General features: G+C 35.2%; 1 protein-coding gene across 1 annotated transcript; it reads right to left on the bottom strand.

Annotated features, from left to right (window-relative positions):
- Positions 1-930: 930 nt before the first annotated feature.
- On the bottom strand, positions 931-5,554 carry LOC114533784 (microfibril-associated glycoprotein 4-like). Its single transcript, XM_028555380.1, has 6 exons — positions 5,462-5,554; positions 5,081-5,304; positions 3,978-4,020; positions 1,873-2,250; positions 1,237-1,546; positions 931-1,017 (listed from the first exon to the last, which is right to left on the bottom strand). Exons 2-5 carry the CDS (start codon positions 5,240-5,242, stop codon positions 1,272-1,274), a joined length of 858 nt encoding a protein of 285 aa, XP_028411181.1. The 5' UTR covers positions 5,243-5,304; positions 5,462-5,554; the 3' UTR covers positions 931-1,017; positions 1,237-1,271.
- Positions 5,555-20,274: the final 14,720 nt, after the last annotated feature.

Raw genomic sequence — 20,274 nt, 5'->3', positions numbered from 1 at the left:
TGCTTTTCAATTGAAAATGGTATGATTAACTTACATTATTACATTATTTTTGGAAAGAACACCATTTACAAAGTTTTTAGCCACCAAGTGTTCTTCGAAGTTTGTGTGAAGAAATAATAATGGGTTCTGAAAGTAGCATAGGAACAGGGAACTCATAAATAATAGTACATAGTGTTAGAGTTTTATACTACGTTTTAAAATATATTTCATTATTTATGCAGATTTATTCATCAATGATTTAACAACTACACTGTTAGTTCCTGGTGAAATACTTTAATAATTAACTCAGGGATCATTAAAATATATTCTTACATATATTAAACGTTTGTTAATGATTCGTGAAGTTAAAAATAAAAGTAAAATGCACTCACCGTTTCTCTCAGATGGTGGCAGCCATCTTGGAAATTACCAACTAAAACGGATCCCTCAGGATCATTTTACGAAAAATAGATTGACACACAGCAGGGAGGTAAGTACCAAGAAAATTTGAACCCCATCATTTTCCTATAGTTAGTCCTCAAATCAATTCGAAAAAGTTAAAAAATAAGTTTTAGCTCACAAATGCTACGGGATTACATGCCGTACCGCACTAGTGGTTTTATGTCTAAAACCTCTTTTAAACCTCTTTTGACCTTCACAGGCTGGTTGTTCAAACGCAGGCTATCCCTCAGCTAAAATGGCTTATAAATTTTATCCCGTGAGGTTATAATTTATTGCGTTGTTCAAAACGGATTAGCGTGCTAACCCATGGGCTAAATTTAACTCACGTACCTCACCAGGTTTGTTAACTTGCTAATCTGCCGGCTAACACTGGTTTAACTAATCTAGGTTTAGATTTTAAAGATTTTAACAGGTTTCGCTGACTAACTCTGGGACAAGGCTCTTCAATTGTAGAAATATCAGGCACGCAAATTTAATCCTGCATCTACTCTCTTCTTCGTCATTAAACGATCATTAACATATTTTTCAAATCCAGGTTGATGAGCTTTGCAAGACGAATGCCATTGGTACGTTTCGCTAAAATACAATAGATACGTGACGAGAAATGAACCATTTTTTGCTTAAACCTGGACAATAACATATTTAATGACTTGTATTGTACTTATATTTAGTCTCCAAACTGTGTATATTATATTAACTACGGGTTAGGCTAATGGTAGGAAAAGAATCTATTTTAAATATTTTGAAAAACTAACAAGATACGTATTAGTGCACTAAACTTTTTTTAAAGTATACCTTATGTCTATTTAGTTCTTTAATTTTCAACAACTTTATTTCTTCTTTCCAAATTCACGTGGTCGTATCTTCATTGATGTTGATTTCAGAGAATAATAATGATCTTTCCAATGTCTCCAGTTGACTCCATCACCGTCCGATTTGTGATCGCCATAATGATACAAACCATTCAAATTTGAATCATGACAAGCACGATACCACCAGGCTCCTTTGAATGACACTGCACAGTTAGCCCTTCCAATATCATTGTCAGAATCTTTGGTGCTGAAAGCCATACCGTCATGTTTTTTCAACGAGTCTCCTGCTGTACCTTAATTAATGCAAAAAAACCCCAAAAATGGTTATAGAATGAATAGGAGGGCAATAATTAATGCACGTAATCGAGTGTCCTGCGATTTTTGTTTTGTTGAAAGTTTTGCAAATTCTCAAAATGGAGATATTTTACATTTCTCGAGTTGATACAAAAAATGCCTCGTTTAAAGTATATTTATGGATCACTCATTGATAATATTCCTATAGTTTATACAATATTTAAGGTGCAGGATTTAATGGTTCACTGCAAAGTTTATTGCATAGAGAGCTGGACTATTTTATAATTTTATTGGAATATGACTCAGTTTAGTGTATAATGCTTACCATTATAACCTCCAACATTCAACTTGTACTTCTCACTTTCACTGCTGACTTTAAATAAATCATAATGAGCGTATCTGGTGTTTCCAGATGTATCTTCCATGTCGATACGAAGTTCATTTTGTGAAATAATTGTCATCGTGTGTATTTTGTCAAGACCAAGCCAATATTCTCCGCTCAAGTTACCAAAACCTTGTTTGTAATCTTGCCATCCTCGGTAGAAGTCAACACTTCCATCAAGACGACGTTGAAATACAGTCCATCCTCCACCTGATGTTGTCATATCACAAAACACTTTGAAACTTCCCTTTTCATCAGGATTAATTTCATAAATTCTACTTTTATTCTTTCCCTTTTCATACAAATCAGCGCAGTGAAGACCTGGAAAATACGGATTTATATCCTAACAATTTAGTGGCCTGTGGCCAATAAAAGCAATAATAACGGGTTAAAAACCTCTTCAATTTTTTTTTCTTGGAAATGAAAATAAAATAGCTTTTAACGTTCCGTCCTTTCTCTGGGTTCAGCTTTCAGATTAAGGCAAAAAAGAAATTTCTGTGAGAGCATCAGAGAGAATTAGTACAATTGCCAAGTTTGACTTCGCAGGGGGGGTGTTTATACCAAAAATGCGCTTTTGGTTTTTTTAAACACAATGCGATATGCCTTATCCAAAATAAGATATTCCATGTTGACAATGCCTTAATATTCAGTATGCCATTTTTAGGCTGAAAATACCCCATATTTGGCTATAAGTGCTATTTTTTGCTCAACAAAATAACAGGCCATTGACACATTGACCAGTTCGTGTGTATCTTGATTGTGTTTTATTAAGATTATGTTTTGCAGTTTCCGTATTTTGTCATGTTTTAATTAATATTGTCCGTGCATCAGGCATGAACTTTAAATTTCCTACTATCCCAAATAAACCAGAACCTTTCCCAATGATGTAAAACGCAGAAAATTGTCTACATTCTAAACTTAAAATTGCTCAGGAAAAAAAACTAAAGCAACCAAACCATCCATGCATATACGCATTTTAGCCGCCCTGTTTATTAACTGACAAGTTCCTCTGGAAACTTGTTCCCCACAAAGAAAAAATTGAAATTGAATTGGCGCATATTGACAGAAGATTCAAAACATTTCTCGTTCCATAATATTATAATAAATTGATTTAGTTCATAATAATATTCTCGTAGTTTTTGTTCCGAATGATATTCCAAATGTTCCAAAATTTAAAATTATGATCCATCGTAATTATCGCTACTCTGGTTTAATAAATGAAAGTAATCCCACAAAGATTAACTTTACGACCCAACGTTTCGACACTCCGTTCTAGTGTCTTCATCACGGGTGATCTGATGTTGAAACTCAGTTCCTTATATACTCTCAAAATGACGTCATCTATTAATCAGATGTAAATATTTTTTTGGCAAATAGCTTCCGTCATCCCTATTTAGGGCACAAAGACTCGAATAGTTGCCTTAAAACCCTTTCAGACATTGGGACATATTTTCGCGAAACCCAAGGATCGCGTAGCGACTAAACAGAAAACTCATGCTGTATACTCTATACCATGTGGTGATTGCGAGAAAGAATATCTAGGTCAAACAAAACGCCAGTTCGGCACACGTTTAAAAGAACATCAAACGGCCGTTTCGAACCTAGACAGTTCAAAATCAGCCTTGGCGGAACACGTGTGTCAAACTAACCATAACATTGCGTGGAACGATTCAAAAGTCATTACCACTAATGATCGTTATGGCAAAGGCGTTGTTTGGAAGCCTGGCATATTAATGCGAGTCTTTGTGCCCTTAATAGGGATGACGGAAGCTATTTGCCAAAAGAATATTTCATCTGATTAATAGATGACGTCATTTTGAGAGTATAATTTATAAGAAACCGAGTTTCAACATCAGATCACCCCTGATGAAGACACTAGACCGGAGTGTCGAAACGTTGGGTCGTGAAAGTTAATCTTTGTGTGGTGATTACTTTCATTTACTAAAACCAGAGTAGCGATAATTACGATGGATTATATACCTGGTTGCCGTGAACTCATTAACTTCAATTAAAATTATGATATTTGTGATAATTCTAAAGCAAATTACCTGATTTCCTGGTACGATTTTCTTCTTCAACCGCCTTTCTTGCCTACACAAAATTTAACACAAAAATACAGCAGTTAATAAAAAAATGATTTTAATCTTTATACATTAATTAATATATTAGTATAAGTTATGGTTTCATATCGAGTGCATTACGGATTAACAAGCACGAGGGGTTTTTTTAAGGCTGCAAAATAGCGCGAGTCCGAAGGACGAGTGGTATTAATTGTCTTTAAAGACTCACGAATCCATGATTATCCTTAATTACACGAGAAATTATACTATTATATATTAATGATATTCAAGGAAATCTTCGAGACAATAAATTAAAGCGATGGTGTAAAAGCCTTTCATAGCCCAATATGACTTTGGAAAACGACGTATAAAGCTCACATACAAATGAACTGCATCCCTCTTCACAAAACAAGCACAGAAATATGAACAAGTACATAAATAGTTATACATATGAACAACTACATTAATAGCAAACACAGAAATATTATGAACAACTACATAATAATATAGAAACGTACCGATTTAAAACATTTCAAACCTTTACATTATAGAGCGTAAAACCTTTTTCGCTTTTTTTTTCTTGAAGAGCAACCCTTTTTCATAAATGTTACAAGATGATTTTCATTGCAACTGTTATTATTTTTTCCATTTGTTTGGTGAAATTTTTAAAAACGATTTTATAAAAAAATACCGATTTCTTACTCAGTTAATCAGAAAGCTGCTGATTAACGGTTTCCACTCATTTAAATTTTGCGCATGCGCAGACCTAACAAAACCATCCAACGCTAATGACTTTTTTGATTCCGCTATATTCGGTCACAATATCCGGGGAATAAGAAAAAAAGAGATTTTATAAAGAGTTGACCTAAAATCACAGTTACAGAGAAAATATATTACTATAATTTAATAATAACAATATTTTCTTGTGTGATGAGAACAGAAAGCTGTGCGAAGAGCTCGAAATAGCTCTTCCTATGTCCACTGATATTTTCTCGCTCTCCCTAACTCCCAGGCGTGTTTCTATAACTGTATAGAAACACGGAAAATGTTTTCTATATTTTCTTAAACACCATTTAATTTATCAATCTTACTGCTTCAACATTTCGCATCAATATCCAATCTCCGGTTAGTTTCGTTTCTTCTTGCTTTCTAGTAACGTTGGTCAGTTGGCAATTTTCGACATTTTTTGTTGTTCTGTAGTTGAATCCAACACATTTGTCTTCGTCTTTGCAGTGAGTGTGACATCCTAACATGACATCTGACGATGTAACATTGTGTCTTGATATTATTTCATCCGCAGGCAATGATGGACCTCCTAAAAATTTCAACAAAATTCTTGAAAGACAAATATTTTAATCTCCAAATTTTAACTAAAACTATGTGTTTTATTCTGGACTGATTTCACCATATGAAACATTTAAATGGTGTTTCAATGGTTAATTTTTCCTCTCACTTTTTTCGACAATACTCACCTCTGATGATTATGTCGTAATTCGTCGGGGAACACTGGTTTGCTGAAATGTTTCCAATAGCAAGCAACAGCAAGCTCAAGCAGGCCGATACAAACATCGTTTAAATCGTCTCTTGTCTGACTCGGTAATTCTGGAAGATATTTTTCATACGAGTTATGACCAAGAAAAGACCAATATAAAATAATCGTGACATATGATGTTGCCTGTGCTTCGTGAAAATTTGGAAATTCAATTAAGTTGCTATAGTTACGTAAACCACTTACACGCGCTTCAATGAGATGCATTATGGCCTTTGACAGTTATGACAAAAGACAAAGATTGCATGTGTTAGCTTCAACACTTTATTTTAAACGTTTCCTTACGGTATACGGTAATAAAAAATAATTTCATTTTTTTCACTTGTTTCAAAAAATTCTGTATCAACCTTCATAAATATTTTAAAGTTTTACACTGACATGTTTTATGGCGAAGCTAGATCGAGATGTGTGTTAATGTTATTAGGGACCTTAAGCATGTAGAACGCGAATGCGACGACGACGGCTATCAATACAATGGGTCATTGAAAAGAAATGAATATTTAAAGACCCATGATGGGTTTTAGAAGTCATAACACACATATTTAACCGGCGCTGCAATAGCCAGATATTTTGCGAATGTCAGTTTAGCCAAGATGGAGATTAATTGTGCGACATGATTGAGCCAAACTCGTGACTGACGATCATTCTCGTGAGCACGAAGTTTGCATGCTTAATTGATACAGTTTGTTTATTTTTCCCTAATGGCGCTAGCAAACTTTGGGCCCTTATTTCACAAACTAAATTTTTAAACGACGTGATCATGAAATAATCTAAAACTATGAAGAATATTCAATGCGTCATCTAAAATAGCTTCAGTTTTTTAAGGGCTTGGGGGAAAGCGCTTCTGATTGTCACGTTCAAGCCCATAGATTCAGCTCTAAGTCATTGTAATCATAGATCAGTCGAATCGTAATATACTGTTCAACTAGCGTGTGCGTGCGGTTGGTCAGGTTGATGTCTTAGAGGCTAGCTATACTTTCTTAGCATGTAGCGTGTTTACACGGTAGTCCTAATTGGGAGAATATAGACACCGATTTAACGGCCATTTAATAAAGAATTTTGTGATGAGAGAATGACCACAATGAATTACATCCAATAAGATCGAATGCTTCCCCCAAACCCCTTATCCCACAAAAAAAATTAAGCGTATGTATGTGTATTGTTTTGCGCAGAAAACCCGCTTGCTAGTAACCCTTCGATCATTATAAAGGCATCTATAACCTATATACTCCCAAATTAACACAAAATTTTGGTCACATTTTGCAGAAAAAAGTGAGTGGGAAGAAAATTTTAACGTTAAAAATGACTTACCACAACTCTGGTTATAAGATATATTGGAAATTATTTCAGGACTTTGAACAGTTGGTTTGCCTAGAACAGCAGCAAAATACTGATATGCATGCGAGCAAATAAATTGTTCTTATTCTTATTATAAACACTTACAAGCAAATAAATTATTTAAGTGCAAGCTGCATAATAAGCATCAACGTCTCTTATTTGACAGTTTATGAATAGTCGTATAGCGCCGAGCATTAAATATAATGTGGTTAGGGAGAATGTTGTCTCTAAAGCAAAGTTCTCAAACGGAGAGTTCTTACGGTTTATAAATCAACGAGGATACGTTCTATTATACTAAAATGCATATCTATCGAAACAATGGCAATGGAAGTAAATTTTAATGTTTAAAATGACTTACCACAACTGTGATCAAGATAGATTGGAAATTATTTGAGGAATTTATTTGAAACAGCTTGTTTGGGTAAAAATCGGAGGAACAGTAGCTAATATAGCTACATACATGTTAAAAAAGCAAATAAATTATTTAAGTGCAAGCTGCATATTGAATATTGACGACCTCCATCATAGGCTAATGCGGGTACCAATTGCCATTTTATGTATATAATTATCCTAAGGCTAGCAACTCTCTCGGCGCAAAAAATATAATGCATACTGAATAGTACCATCGCTTGAAACACAAAATTACGCTAGTTTCTTGAAAAAAAACTAGATACAAAATACCTTGGACATATTTACTAAATTTAAATTTCATATTTAGACTTGAAAACAATTTAAAAATGCTTAAATTTTGCAAATAAAAAGTGTATTTTTATCGACATTTGGTTAAACAGAGGCGGGATGCAATTTACTCGACAAACGTCATCATCGGAAAATCGTACGCAAATTTCTGATTCGCTGTTGAAAGCTCGGAAAATTACGAAGTTATTTTTCCGTCATCGAGTTGGCCTTGTCGAGTAAATTGCATCCCTTCTCTGTTTAAAAAAATTTCGATAAAAATACACTTTTTATTTGCAAAATTTAAGCATTTTTATGTTGTTTTCAAGTCTAAAAATGAGAGACAAATTTAGTAAATATATCCAAGGTGTTTTGTATCTAGTTTTTTCTCAAGAAACTAGCGTAATTTTTGTGTTTCAAGCGATGGTATTAATGTATGCATCAGTTGTATTTTTTGTGAGAGAGTTGCCAGCCTTAAATAATTATATACATACCAACTTTGTGTACAAATGTACATGTCATAGGAAAAAATTGCTCGTCTGTAAGAACCTTAAACATATTGAAATTAAACCTAATAAATGAATTCAACTGAATATTTTATATCAACATGACCGTCGTTTCTCAGTGGCGTAGCCAGCCTGACGATTTAATCATGCGATGCAAATTTTATGTTATTATCATTATTTAATTCTTTAGAAATTCACTGTTTCACAGTCAATGAACACGAAAATATTAGCGTGGCATGACTAAATTGTCAGGCTGGCTACGGCATTGTCGTTTCTTTCAGCACGAAGATTCGTTCGCCCGTGCATTTCACAAAACACTCTCTGAATCATGTCTGGCTGCCGTTCAGTTTAAATTATGCTGGAGTCGTTGAGTTCCATGCAAATTTCTACAGTTTTGTTTAGATTAATTATTCAATTCAGGCAACTTTTGTCAAATTACAGCCGTTATGCGGCAAATTTAAATATGAAAGGTTCAGTGTTTTTACTCAGTGACACCATGTAATGGTTGCATGTACTCCATGTAGATCATGACCGATCAGACGATCAGAGACAGTGTTTTGCAGCCGACCCGCGAAGACAGTTCTTTGTAAGAGAATTCAAGCAACTCATGCTATATCTATGAGACTATAAAAACATGTCATCGAGAGGTTTTGTAATCACTGTTGATTTTGGCAATAATATTATACCCTTGTGCTCGACGAATTGAGAAATGTACTGTGCGATAAGGTAAATAATTATCCAATGTACTTTAGTGTTAATTAAACTATACTCCGATAATACTATAAGCTTATAGAGACTATTGTGCGATGGTAAAACCGACACGGCTGTCTATATTTCACTGCAAGGGCATGAGCTTCGATGCTGCCGTTTTTACCATTAAATATTTGCGTTGTCCCTTTACGTTGTCGGGTGAAATTAATGCTCATATTTTCCAATTTGAAACCTGTTCATATTCTCGTTTATAGTATTGTTTAATGGTATTATGCGGGATTTTCCTGTATTTCATCTAAGAAACCAATACCTTAAGCAAGTTCATAGGAGTTGAAATCCTTGACAGCATTGTATTATATTGTCAGCTAGCGTACGTAATACAGGGTGAATAAAAAAATGACACCTTTGAAATTCAAATTAGCCGCATAGCGGCTGTAATGTGACAGAAGTTGCCTAAAATATCTCATGGGTGTACGAAGCATATCAAATCATTAACAATTAGTTATAATACTTAACCTAAAACATAAAGTTTGTTGTGTAAACAGTTTCATCAAATCGTTTTTCTAGCACAAGCGCCACGTTGGATTATTTCAATTGGTTTAAACACTTTCTTAACCACGTCTTGTTGATTGTATACATGGGAATTGTCAAATCCCAGCCATAAGTTTGGGACTAATTCAAAGGTGTCAGTTTTTTTACTCACCCTGTATATCAATAATTTACAGTGTTTATTTGTTATTGCTATGGACTGTACATACTTCGCATTTTTGGGTAGCGTCGATTGCAATTCAAACAATAGATAATGAGATGATAATGAAGCTTAATGAGGTTTATCATCTCATTATCCATTGTTTGAATTGCGTTCGACGCGACCAAAATGCGACGTATGAAGTCAGCCTAAAGGCCTGTGGACATGGAGCGAGTTATCTCGGCTAGGCGAGGTAAAAGGCGCATCACATCAATGGCTTAACCTGTTTAGTTTTTCATTATAATAATGCAGTTTCACCTCGCCTGGCCGGGATGACTGGCTCAATGTAAACAGGCCCTAATTTAGGCCTGTTTCACACGTCAACTTTTCATGTGCTGAATAGAATGCAAATGAACTTAAACAAATACTTCAGCTCAAGAACATTAGGGTTCGGCACATGAAAAGTTTGAAGTCTGAAACTAGCCTAACTTTAAAATTTCCCAATAATTGCACATATTATACTCATGCAGAGAGTGACCCGGACCTTTATTATCATGGTAATATAAATGCTTACAGAGAGGTAGTCCGTTGAATTGCATCTCGGGGAATCTGATGAATAATGTGCTGATAAATAAATTTGAGATTTAACTGAAGGCATGTAATTTCCAATGCCCCAAAATAATTCAAATTTTAACGTATAGGTGATCTTAACATCGACTAAAGCCTAGCGCACACTGGTGCACTTAACACGCACACGCACACACGTCACTCGTGACGATTGTCACCTGCACATATTCCTCGTCTGCGGGGACCAAATTGAGATATTCTGTCATTCGTGTCGTAATATCCAATTATCAAACATGTTTGATATTTTCTATCACGCGTGACAAATGCGCCAAGTGTGCGCTGAACAAATGCGATTAAAACATGCAGCAAGGAATATGTAAATGCGAAATATACAGGGTGTCCCAAAACAAGTACGATCGTACTATAGGGACCAGGAACTGCGTAACCGAGTTTAATTTCTGAACTGCATTGTATTTATAACAATGGAGAGGACAATGTATTTCTAATCGTTTCCGTTTACTTATATACTGTATAGGCTGAATATTAATGATATGTATATATTATTTGCTGCAAATATATCAAGAATTGCTTGTAACTTGCTTCAAAGGTCAAAAGTAAAAATTCGAACTCCGTCAATCGATGCGGAATATGCTTAAAATAATTGTGCCAAGTTTCATTCCGATCAAACAAGTAATGAAAGAGCCTTAGGGTTTTTTTTAAAGATCGTCGCCCCTAACAACAACAACAACAAGATTAGCAGCGGTTAGGGACCAGTTCCTGGTCCAAAAATGTCCCCTCTATTGAAATCAAGCCTTTGTTCGAATCTGATTGCCTTAATATTATGATAAACCCAATTGAAAGTAAGACGCTTTATTTGAATGCCTCAACCTAATAAATATGCTATTTACACACTACTGCGTTGATCATGCATTCAAATTCCAACAAAAGCTTCATTTCAATAGCGGGGACTTTTTTTTGGGACACCCTGTACAATAAACAAACTAAACATGGAGTATGAAAGTGACGATTATTTGTCTGAAGACGAAGAAATTTTGCTCTTCCTTTTCCTTTTGGTTATGCGTCGGCGCCGGAGACGCCTAAGGGTAGCCAATCGTAAATATGGACGAAACGACGGATGGACGAAACGCTTTTTCTCGTAGATCTCTGTTTTTGAAATCTCGCGAGCGTACATTGTAAATACACGGATATTCGGGATATATGTCTACCAGTTTGTCTTCTAAAATGGCTTCAGCAACCAGTTTACAGCGTTGTTCCTCTATACTTTTAAGGTTATTTATTGTATTTCACATTTACATATTCCTTGCTGCGTGTTTTAATCGCATTTGTTCAGCGCTCACTTGGAGCATTTGTCACGCGTGTTAGAAAATATTAAACATGTTTGATAATTGGATATTACGACACGAATGACAGAATATCTCAATTTGGTCCCCGCAGATGAGGAATATGTGCAGGTGACAATCGTCACGAGTGACGTGTGTGCGTGTTAAGTGCACCAGTGTGCGCTAGGCTTAAGGCTATAAATTTCTATGAGAATGTGAGCAAGCAGTGCAACAACGGATGCTGGTATAATTGTTATTCACAAAGGTTTCTTTAAGTTGTTTTATAAATGTTTTGCAATAAAGAATTTGGAAAACAATAAGGAAAATTATCAAGCAGCATTTATTTAAATATACACGGATACTGGATACAGTTCGTGAATGAGTGGTAACATAGGAACAATTTATGATCTATTTATAAGATTAAAACAAGCTAAAGCTGTGAGAGTTCATAAAACGCCCGCTCAATACAGCATAAAAACAAATTATGTTTACTTCGTTTTTTAATATAGCGAATATCAAGTAGCTTAAGCTCTATCGTAACTGTCATATAATTATTCTGCTGTCACACAATTTATAGTTATTGCAGTGCTGGCGATGTGTTGTTTTTTATCATCAGTTATCAGGATAGTGTACCCAGTGAGCACACGACGTCGTTTCGACGTTGATTTATGGTTGAATTTTGGTCGCGACGTCGATCAACCCAATATCGACTTCGTTTCGACGTCGATTTCACGACGTCATATCGACGTCGCAAACTGACGTTGTTTCAACGTTGTTTCGACGTCAGGTAAAACTAGAGTTTGCTGCGTTTGCCGCATTTAAATTGTATATGGATTGACAACAATATTCGGAAAGTGTTGTGAACATCATATATGCAGTGTAATGATGTGTTTTTGTCAGGTCGTTAAAGCGTCGATATATCAACCTATTCTCGACGTCGTTTTCGCGACGTTTATTCAACGTTGTTTCGACGTTATATAAAAACTTTACAGGACCAGCTTGCAAAGACTCGCAATGGTAATAATATCATTCCTGATAGATAGTTAGGACGAATGTTGCGATTTTAAGAAGTGTTGAAAATTAATTTCTATGTAACAGACTATTTAAAACCATTATTAAATACCTCGGGCATCCCCGGAGCAACATCGGTCATGCATCGTTGGTAGAGTGCGCGCAGTGCATTTCGGGAAGGTCAAATTGAGCGCGTCCATTTGAAAATTGAAACATGTTGTCGCGAACGGAATATGAAACATTGTAGCTGTATATCTCGGGATATTTTCACAGGATTTTCTAAGTTTAATGGTTGGATATCTTTCGCATAAATCCAAGAAAGCAGTAAAGGTTAGTGAGAGTCAGTTTTACAGTGTGTATTGCCATGATAAAGGCCATGAATCGCGAGATATGAATACGCGATCGTGACATCGTGATTATATTGAAATTTAAACGTTTAAAACATTGCCCAAACTCTTTGATTCTCTTTTATAAATGGTTCAGCTAAACGAATAACGATACTTGCTCATTAGATTGTGTTAATTTATGTTTCAACGTTGTGTGATCGTGGGTTATTCATTCTAATATGACTTTGTATATACAGTAAGATCGCCATATTTGACGCCAGAACTAATTGCATTTATAATCCAATTCAATCCGCTACTTAGTTTTGATAATTTAGACCATATTTATGGTTCCGTATGTTAGTCGTGTGTTCTTTATGTGTTGAACGGGATTCGATTTAGCTATTTGCTTTGATTTTTTGAAATTGCGTACTATTATAGGCCCTTTGCTAGATGAATAAACTGATTTTTATTATGCTGCTCCCTTTGCCAGTTGCCTTTCTCAACTGAAGCACAGAAGTGTCAACGTGCTACATCATTAAGCTTACTAAAAAACTAGCGAACGGCCTAGCACAGACCTATAACAAATATATGGGGTAAGCGTACACATAGGGACCACATATGTAGTAAACAATATCACCTCAACTTTTAAGGTTGGCCAAATCGCAAGTCGCAAATTGTCATCACAAGTAAATGCCCCTCCTGTTGCTGCGTGTATATGATGATGAAAAGATTGTTCAGAATGAGGGGAAAGATAACATACTTGAACATAATGTCCAATTCCATAATGGTCTATAGTGTCCAAAAACTTTTTATTTTACAATACTGAGACTCTTCTCGCACTATTTTGAGGCGAGATTTTAAGAAAGAGATGAAGGAAACCCTGAGACAATTTTTCGAATTTGATTTCTTAATTTCAAATCAAGTATATTGTAGATTTAAACAAGGTGATGTAAATTGAATAAAATTTGTTTGAACTATAGAGTCAGTGCAATTATGTTTTTTATATGCATTTTAAAATCCAGCTAAAATCCTATGCACGGACGTTGTTTTAAAGGCAATAATCTAACGTCGATTCGATTTGCGTTTTCAAATCATTTTCGATTTGGTTTTGACGTTGAAATTTCATAAATTGCAGACGTCGATTCGACGTCGATAACCCGACGTTGTTTCGACGTCGAATAATCGACGTCGATTCGATTTGCGTTTTCGAACCTTTTTCGACGTCGTTTCGACGTCGCTGGGTGACGTCGATTCAACGTTGAATCGACGTCGTTGTGCTCACTGGGTACGTGGTATAGAATTATTATATAAAATAGCGCATGTTTTTTCGGTAATCATGACAAAAACTTTAGTTTAAAGTTAACAAAACTCGCATAAGTACTTACGGTTTTATTCAGAAGCTAATTTTCTAGCTGTCTTGCAAAACTCATTCTATTTGCCCGGCGTCACTTGTTTTCCAACGCGAAGATGTATATTATGTGCAGTATACAACGTCTCATGCAACAATGGCTCTGAAAAAGACTACATTATGTTTTATGCATGTTTCTTTATTACGATGTCAAAACATAAAATTAATCGCGTTGTAACTAACACGTAATGCATTTTAAATATAAGCGGAAATTGCAAAACACGTCTAATCGTACGTCTATATTCAGACGGTCTTCGCAAAACCATTTAATTTTCGCTGATAAATTTGAATCATGTTTAATCACCGAATATAACGACGAACTATCCCACAAACTATCACAATTGTCCTCTTTGAGGTTTTTCACTGGGTTTGCCCGACTGATCAAACTATAATTCCATCTTAGAGTGAATTTATATAATTATAGCCTATAATGCACGATATGCACGTCATTAAATTAATCATTTAAGATAATGACTTTTACTCCTTTTTTGCTCTGTTTAATAAAACTGCCTCGTCTTTAAACCTATTGATTTAACAGCAAACAGGTGTAAAATGACTAATTGAACACCTTTCGCCCCAGTTTCCAGCAGCGATCTTATCTTTTCAGTTGCTTTTAAGTTTGTTGCGATGATTATTGGAGTATTGGGAAATGTCACAGTTATAATATACACAATTTTGTTGTGTAAAGAAAAGACAGCGACATCTTATTTGATAGCAAACTTGGCATTAGCGGATCTTTTCGTGTGTTTAACATTTTATCCACTATGGATCATCGAGTTTATTCAGACTATATTAAACATTGGAAGTGATCAGGTCTTGTTTTGTAAGTTAAGTCGTTCTACCATCTGATCATTGCTGTTTGCTTCAATGGCTACAATTTTCTTAATAACTGTTGATCGTTATTTATTCATCCAAAAACCTCTGAAATATCCTATGATTGTGACACGTCGACGAGTATTTCTGGCTATTTCAGGAGTCTGGTTTACTGCTTGTTGTATTTACGTTATATTTCACGTTCAATATGGGAGATTTAACAATAGAATCAGAGGCCTTTGCGCTTTATTTCCCAGCATTGAATATCCATTACTAGTTCCTCTTGGCTATATTCCGCTTACTGCAATATTTTTTTTGAATTTCCAAATTTTAAGTGTAGCTCAAAAACAACAGAAAACGAATCTTTGACGAATCAATGGTCGAAGGCATCAGCAACCACAACGAACAGCCGAGCAAGACAAAGGTTATAATTCGTCTATTTCAGGCCCTTACAGAAGTAAAAATTTTTTTTATTATTACAGTGTTGGCGATCTGTTGTTTTTTGCCAACAGTTATCGGATCCTTGGTAAACAATTATTGCAATGATTCATGCCGACAGATTTGGTTCGTGGTTTTTAACTTCGAGTTTTATGGGATAAACTCAATTGTGAAAGCTTTTATTTATGGAATAAGACATATCAAGTACAGAAAAGCTTATGGAAAAATTCTTTTTACAATTCTTTGCTGTGGCTGTTGTTCCCACTGCTCTTCATAATTGTGAAAATTCCAAAAAGAATTGCAGAACCAATTAGTGTCGTCCATTGTCATTGATTTGTCATTTCCGTCTTTAAATGCATACATTTAAAAAAAAGATTTCAACTATTCTTATTTTCTTAGAAATCGCGGAATTTAAAACTTCCTAATCCGAAATAGATTTTTGTAGGGGATTCTTTAACTTTAATGGGGCTTGTAAAAGGGGATAAATTTTTTTACGAGGCTTAATTACGTCTGTATTCCTAAACGTCACTCTCACTTACTATAGCCGCCTAGTCGGCCTAGAAAGCGTAGAACGCGTTCCAAACTATTTTCAATAATTCCAAACTAATTTTTTTCCGCAAAATTGATGAAAAAAACCAAAAAGTTCAAAGATTTTAATTTATGAAATCAAATTGGCGTTTTTTGCAGACAGTTTTTAGGGACTCTGCCAAAAACAACGTATTGAACTAAACGAGACATCATTCTATCAACTGCGACCTGAGATAAATAAGGTATCTGAATTTCAGACACCTAAAACAAATCTGAGTTTGCCAAAATCTTATATATTACCGACAAATGATAAATGGGGAAGCTGAGTTTCAGACATCTAAAACGGCTCTAATCTGCCAAGATCGTGTATATTAACCGACCTGAGATAAATAGGGTGTCTGAATTTCAGACACCTAAAATGGTTTGAGTCTGCCAAAACTCAAAATATTTTAATGTTAACCGACAAGCGATAAATTTGGAAGTTGAATTTCAGACACCTAAAACGGTTTGAGTCTGCCAAATTCAAAATATTTTAATGTTAACCGACAAGCGATAAATTTTGAAGCTGAATTTCAGACACCTAAAACGGTTTGAGTCTGCCAAATTCAAAATATTTTAATGTTAACCGACAAGCGATAAATTTGGAAGCTGAATTTCAGACACCTAAAACGGTTTGAGTCTGCCAAAATCTTATATATTAACCAACCTGAGATAAATTAAGGTATCTGAATTTCAGACACCTAAACGGTTTGAGTCTGCCAAAATCGTATATTTTAACCGACCTGAGATGAATAAGGTATCTGAATTTCAGACACCTAAAATGGTTTCAGCCTGCGAAAAATTCAAAATCTTATGTTAACCGACAAGCGATAAACTGAGAAGCTAAATTTCAGACGCCATAAACGGCGTGAGTTTGTCACAAATATGATATAAACAATTAAATGAACCGAGATTAAAGGCTGAATTTCAGTTTGTACTGTCACCGATCGTGTACTGAAATAAAGCACTTTTTCAGAGTGTAGCCCAATTTCAGAAAAATATTGGTTTGACTGTTTGTTTAAATCATATGTGCATAATTCATAAATCAAATGCATCTAAGCAGAGATGAGATTTTAGAGCCAAATTTTAGTCCGTGATCAACGTTTTATGGATTTCAACAACAGACACCTAAAACGGCTTGATTCTGTCAAAATCTTATTTATAAACCGACAATGCATGCAGCGAAACCGACCAGTGAGAAATTGGGTAGCTGAATTCTAGAACCTAAAGCAACTTGAGTCTGCCAAAATTTAGTTTACCTGCAGACCTTCACATCACAACCAAAATACTAAAGTCAAATGCAAAGAATCATATATATAGAATTATTTAATTAGTTTTATAAAAACATTTATAAAACAACGAATTACACATGCATTGTCATTTGCAATTGACACAAATTTTGCGCAATACGTTCCTTGCTTCCTCTTCATTGGGTGTTAAACATAAAACATTCCTTCCTTCCTTCATAGCTGCAGCAGCAACAGCAACTGAAACAGTCATAAAAATAGATCAATTTAGTTGGAATGTTATACTGCATAATATTTAATTATGTTTTTTACGGGAAACTACTTTAAAATATACTGCGCGAATAGGTGAATAAACTGAAGGAAGAAAGCTAGTGATCCAATGATAGTGTGAAGTTTCATAGTGGGACACAACTAATCAACCTCATCCTTTTAGCTCCCATATTGAAAAGGTTTCAATTTTGCATTAACAAGAAAGTTTCTCGAAATTTTTGTCAACTTGAAGAAAAGCCTAATTAACATTTAAATAAGAAAAAAGAAATTGTCTAAATAAAGTTCAAAGCGCTGAGGTAGTTGAATGAATCACTACGAACAGAATGACCTTCACCACTCAGAAAGTTTATACTTCGACTAGCCATCTGACTATCTGACTAGATGATTGACTATGTCCTATCTGACAAGATGATTGACTATTGACTATATATAGGCTATTTGTGTTATTGTTGGGCTTAAATGTAGAAATGAATAATTACTTCGCAGGACCCGCAGGGTTCGCAGGGCCCAAATGGCCGTTTCACCGCCCTATCATTCATTTTTTAATCTATGGCCCTATCTTATATACACCCTGATTCAATTAAAGGCATGCACTTATAGTCTCAAACTCGAATTATAATATTATCGCCCCGTCGTAAAATAGGTGGTTTTTGAGGGCCGAGGCGCCATTCCTTGATTTAGGAAAGCTCGCACGAGCATTATCATATACTGTCAGAATTCTATCATTTATACTATGTAACCTGAAGATAGAAATCTGGTAAACATTGTAAAATTATAAACCTATATATTTCAGTCAGACTGCTCAATATGTAGTTTTATAAGCTATAACAGTCCATTATTGCTAAACCTTGGCTTTAGGCATATTAATTGATGAGTGTATACTTCATAATGAAAATTGAATTTCAACCAACATGTCACGGCGTGCGTTTTAGTATATGATTTGTGAACGCTAAGCGAGGGCTAAGTGAACCTCGCTAGGAGATTTTACTTGTAGTTCAACTATATCAGATATTGCGCTTCAAGGCATGACACGCCATAAAGCGCGATTAGGCGCTGGACTATAGTGAGTGGGGGAACAGTATTTTAAAAATCGCTTTACTGTATTTTTATACAACTGGTGCCAATATGGTTATCAATTCCTTACAACAAACATATAAAACTAGGACTCGAAAGGTCGCTGGTGCACGCAGCATATCATTTCAGCAGGTAGAGACCAATACTACCGAGTATATAATACCAAATATATTACCCTTTAATACATGATATTATCTTTATATTAATCACAGTAAGAAACTCAAAAAATTAAAAATCATACCTTTACAGCTACGCGATTCTTAACTTTTCCCACTTCAGCGCGCAGAACATGCGAATACTCTACATTATTTTTGGAATGCCAAATACCGTTGACAAACACGTACGCTTTGTCCTCATTTACTCGAATTGACCATTTGAAAGAAGGCATTTTTTAAAATACTGTTTGTTGACTGCTGAATAAACCTTGCTGAACAAAACTGCTGGTGTATTTGCCAGAGGGAATAGAGTATATTTTGGCAAGGTTTTATAGCGTCAAACAAAATGATAGCGTCAAACAAGGTGTTAGCGTCGTCATACAAGGTGATAGCGTCTTCGCGGCTCAACGAATCAGCGTTCGAGAACACAAAACCGTAGCTAACTGAGGAATTTTTCATTGTTAAAAGGTTCAAAACTCAACCAATCAAAAACGTTTATACTAATTAGCGACAAAAATCATAATAACGGAAAACGTTTGAAAACTTAGAAGGGTGTAAGCTGATCTTAGTGAAAACCGGCTGTCTTCTAACTTCGTAACTATAAGCTTGTCTGAAATATTTTGAAGAAAGCGGTAAAAGGCTAAAACGCATAATTGTAGTTATGTCGTCGCCTTGTGGGTTTGGATTTTCATCCTCGGCGTCGCCGTCCACTCTTGAGAGAGAGAAATAGAAGCCAGTTCGCCTATCGGTATTGGCTTCAGCAGTGACCATGAGAACACGAGGAGTCCGCAAAGTGGTAAGAGATCACAAATAAGCAATCCGTATAATTGAATATAGTATATGAACTATAGTCTATATCTACACAATTTTTATGATGATATTTAGTGACGAGCTTTCCTGGGGATTTTACGACTCCTGCATGTTCACTCACAGCTACCTAGCCTGTACTCTTCGCCTGTTGGAATTGGATTTAGCAGCAGTGACAACGAAATCACACTAAGTCCGCTAAACGGTATGATATGTTACATTTCTACATGTCTAAATATAAAATTAAGATTAGAAATATATATTCACCTGTATATCGACAAACGTTGTAATAATTAATTTTGTTCTGCATTTTCTGCTAGTCGCAAAAAATTCGCCATATCCATACACACCGGACGCTATTCAATAACGCGATGCGATTTTCACCGATCCATAAGTTTGATAGTAATTTAAATTTTGTATATTTTAGACGCGCTGTAACATTTTAAGTTATTTGCATTCATGTATTCATTGTTATACTATTTATTACATCGTTTAACTCGTTATACATATATGCATACAATTTGTCGCCCGTCGGCCTTACATGCGCTTCCATGTTTTAACTAGCGTCGCGCGCGCGTATACAAACAAGAAAACAATAAGATATGAGAAACATCCTTAAACTTTCAGCTATATAGCCTGCTTCTAAGTCTATAATAAATTTGCGGCGTTTAATCAACAATGTCAATGATTATACATTTTAGCCCAATCACCTGTTAAACGTAGGAGAATGTTCCATGTATTGTGACGCCGCCATATACCGTAATGCGCACCTGGCATATTATATAGTAATCACTG

Source organism: Dendronephthya gigantea, unplaced genomic scaffold (genome assembly GCF_004324835.1).
Source record: "Dendronephthya gigantea isolate DGI-Jeju-01 unplaced genomic scaffold, DenGig_1.0 000094F, whole genome shotgun sequence".
Taxonomy (NCBI): Eukaryota; Metazoa; Cnidaria; class Anthozoa; order Malacalcyonacea; family Nephtheidae; genus Dendronephthya; species Dendronephthya gigantea.
This window is presented reverse-complemented; position numbering and strand designations above follow the sequence as displayed.